This window comes from Tupaia chinensis, unplaced genomic scaffold (assembly GCF_000334495.1).
Source record: "Tupaia chinensis unplaced genomic scaffold, TupChi_1.0 Scaffold143602_1, whole genome shotgun sequence".
NCBI classification, from domain to species: domain Eukaryota; kingdom Metazoa; phylum Chordata; class Mammalia; order Scandentia; family Tupaiidae; genus Tupaia; species Tupaia belangeri.
In genome coordinates, this window is record NW_006203448.1 from 872,580 (window position 1) to 874,722 (window position 2,143).

At 58.6% G+C, this 2,143-nt stretch overlaps 1 protein-coding gene across 1 annotated transcript in view; it reads left to right on the forward strand.

Moving 5' to 3' along the window:
- SURF6 (surfeit 6) overlaps positions 1-1,503 on the forward strand; it is a 6,563-nt gene extending 5,060 nt beyond the window's left edge. Inside the window, exon 7 of the mRNA XM_027766628.1 lies at positions 47-1,503. Within this exon, the coding sequence (XP_027622429.1) occupies positions 47-400 (354 nt within the window). The 3' untranslated portion in view covers positions 401-1,503. The remainder of the gene's footprint in view (positions 1-46) is intronic.
- Positions 1,504-2,143: the final 640 nt, after the last annotated feature.

Genomic DNA, 2,143 nt, shown 5'->3' on the forward strand with positions numbered 1-2,143 from the left:
TCCCCTGACCGGGAGCACCTACCGGCAGCTGCTGGAGCGCCTGCAGGCACGGCAGGGCCGGCTGGAGCAGCTGCGGGACCAGGACCAGGGCAAGGCCCAGGAGCTTGAGGCCAAGATGAAGTGGACCAACCTACTGTACAAGGCGGAGGGCGTGAAGATCCGCGACGATGAGCACCTGCTGCAGGAGGCGCTCAAGCGCAAGGAGAAGCGCCGGGCGCAGCGCAAGCGCCGCTGGGAGAAGCGCTCCGCCCAGGTGGTAGAGAAGATGCAACAGCGGCAAGACCGGCGGCGGCAGAACTTGCGCAAGAAGAAGGCGGCCCGGGCCGAGCAGCGCCTGCAGAAGGCCCGCAAGAAGGGCCGGATCCTGCCCCAGGACCTGGAGCGGGCTGGCCTAGAGTGAGCAGCTCTCCAGACCTTGGGCCCCTCCCTGTAAAGAGGGCACCGGGAATGAAGAGAGGGCCCAGATCCTTCAGACCCTGGGGAAGGGCGAGCCAGATCAAGGTCTGGCAGCTTCTCAAGAAGGGATCGGTGGAGGGGGGCATGGGGTGAGCACCTCCCTGGCCCTGCCTCTCCTACTTGTTAGTCCAGCGCTCACTTGGGAGGGGCGAAAAGCCAAAGGGGAGATGATTGGCTCCTGTAACCCGGGAGAAGCTGCAGGTCCAGTCATGGCCGAGTCCTAGGACCGGGACAGAGGCCTCCCTGGTCTCTCCTTGGCTTCTGCCTGTTTCGATCTCATTCTCTGCGCTCCTCAGTAGCCTGGAGCGACACCTTCCAGGTCAGAATCCAAAGGGAATGAGGCAGCCATACCTTTCCATCGTCCCTGGGAGGCCACTGTGTCACATAGCCACCTCTGGGCCGGAGGCAGTGGTGCTGTGAGGGACATGCCTTCACTCTCTCCTGGGGTCGGGGGAGGTTTGCTGCTGCCAGGTGGCAGAGGTCAGGACAGGGACAGCAGATGGTGTCCTTGGATGCCAGGGTGCAGGAGCGGCCAGTGTGGCCGGTGTTTTCTTCAGTGTCACCCTTACCGAGCAGCTATTCAAAAATGAGCCCCCCAAAGCAGCAGCAGCAGCATGCGTGTCCCTTAGCTCCTGTGCAGGGCACCAGGCGCACACTTGGCTGGACAGTAGTGTGCTGGATTGAAAATGTGTCACCACGCTTTTTTGTAATGACTTGACTGGGCAGCAGGAGACTCTAGGCTTGGTAGGGGACCCAGGCTGAGACAGGAACCCTGCAGCCTGGGAAAAGCTGTAGGTCCAGGCACACCTGGGTCTCTGAGAAGTCACTCGTGCAGCTGCAGGGAGTGTAGCAGGCCACGGCGTCCAGCTCCTGGTCTGTGGACCTGCCTCAGCTCCTTGACCTAAGGCCAGCCCTTCCTGGGCAGCCTCCAGCCAGTGCCAGCCAGTGCCAGGCAGCGAGGGCTTGCGGCAGCTCTGCGTGGCTGTCGGTCCCCCACCCTTTCTCTCACAGGCCTTATACCTAATAAACCTTCAATACCGAACTCCATCTCCATGCGTGTTTCCTGAAGGAATGAAAGTGACGTAGTGCCAACAGCTTCCATCAAGACACAGGTACAGGTCACTGCAGAGCATGAAGACAGTCCTCCGGTCACAGCCCTTAGTGGGGAAGAAAGGAATCCGCTGCAGAGGAAGGCAATCCCTTCATTCTCCTCTGGGATTTTGGGCACGCATGCACACGCACCTGGCATGAGTTCTAAGTTGCTGGGTCTGGAACTTGAACCACAGTTGAGTATGTGTGCGCCCAGTGACATAACCATTATGCCATCTGCTGGCTCCCTGGTGGTGTCATTCTGTTTAACTTCTAGTAGAACCACCGGAGTGTCTTGCCGCAGTTGCACCGTTTTACATCCCATCTACAATGTGTGAGCGCCCAAATTTCTCCATGGCCTTGCTAACACTTGTGCTTTTTCCACTTTATTTTTTATTTATTATTTCATTTACTTATTTATTTATTAGAGAAGTTCTTGCTATAGGGCACGTGTGCTCACCAGACAGAGAGAGACCGAAAGCGAGAAATCCCCCCGCAGGGGGGATGGCCACCCTGCGATCCCTCCTCCATTCTCCTCTCGGGATCTTGGGCACGCATGCACACGCGCCCAGCGTGAGTTTTAAGCCACCAGGTCCAG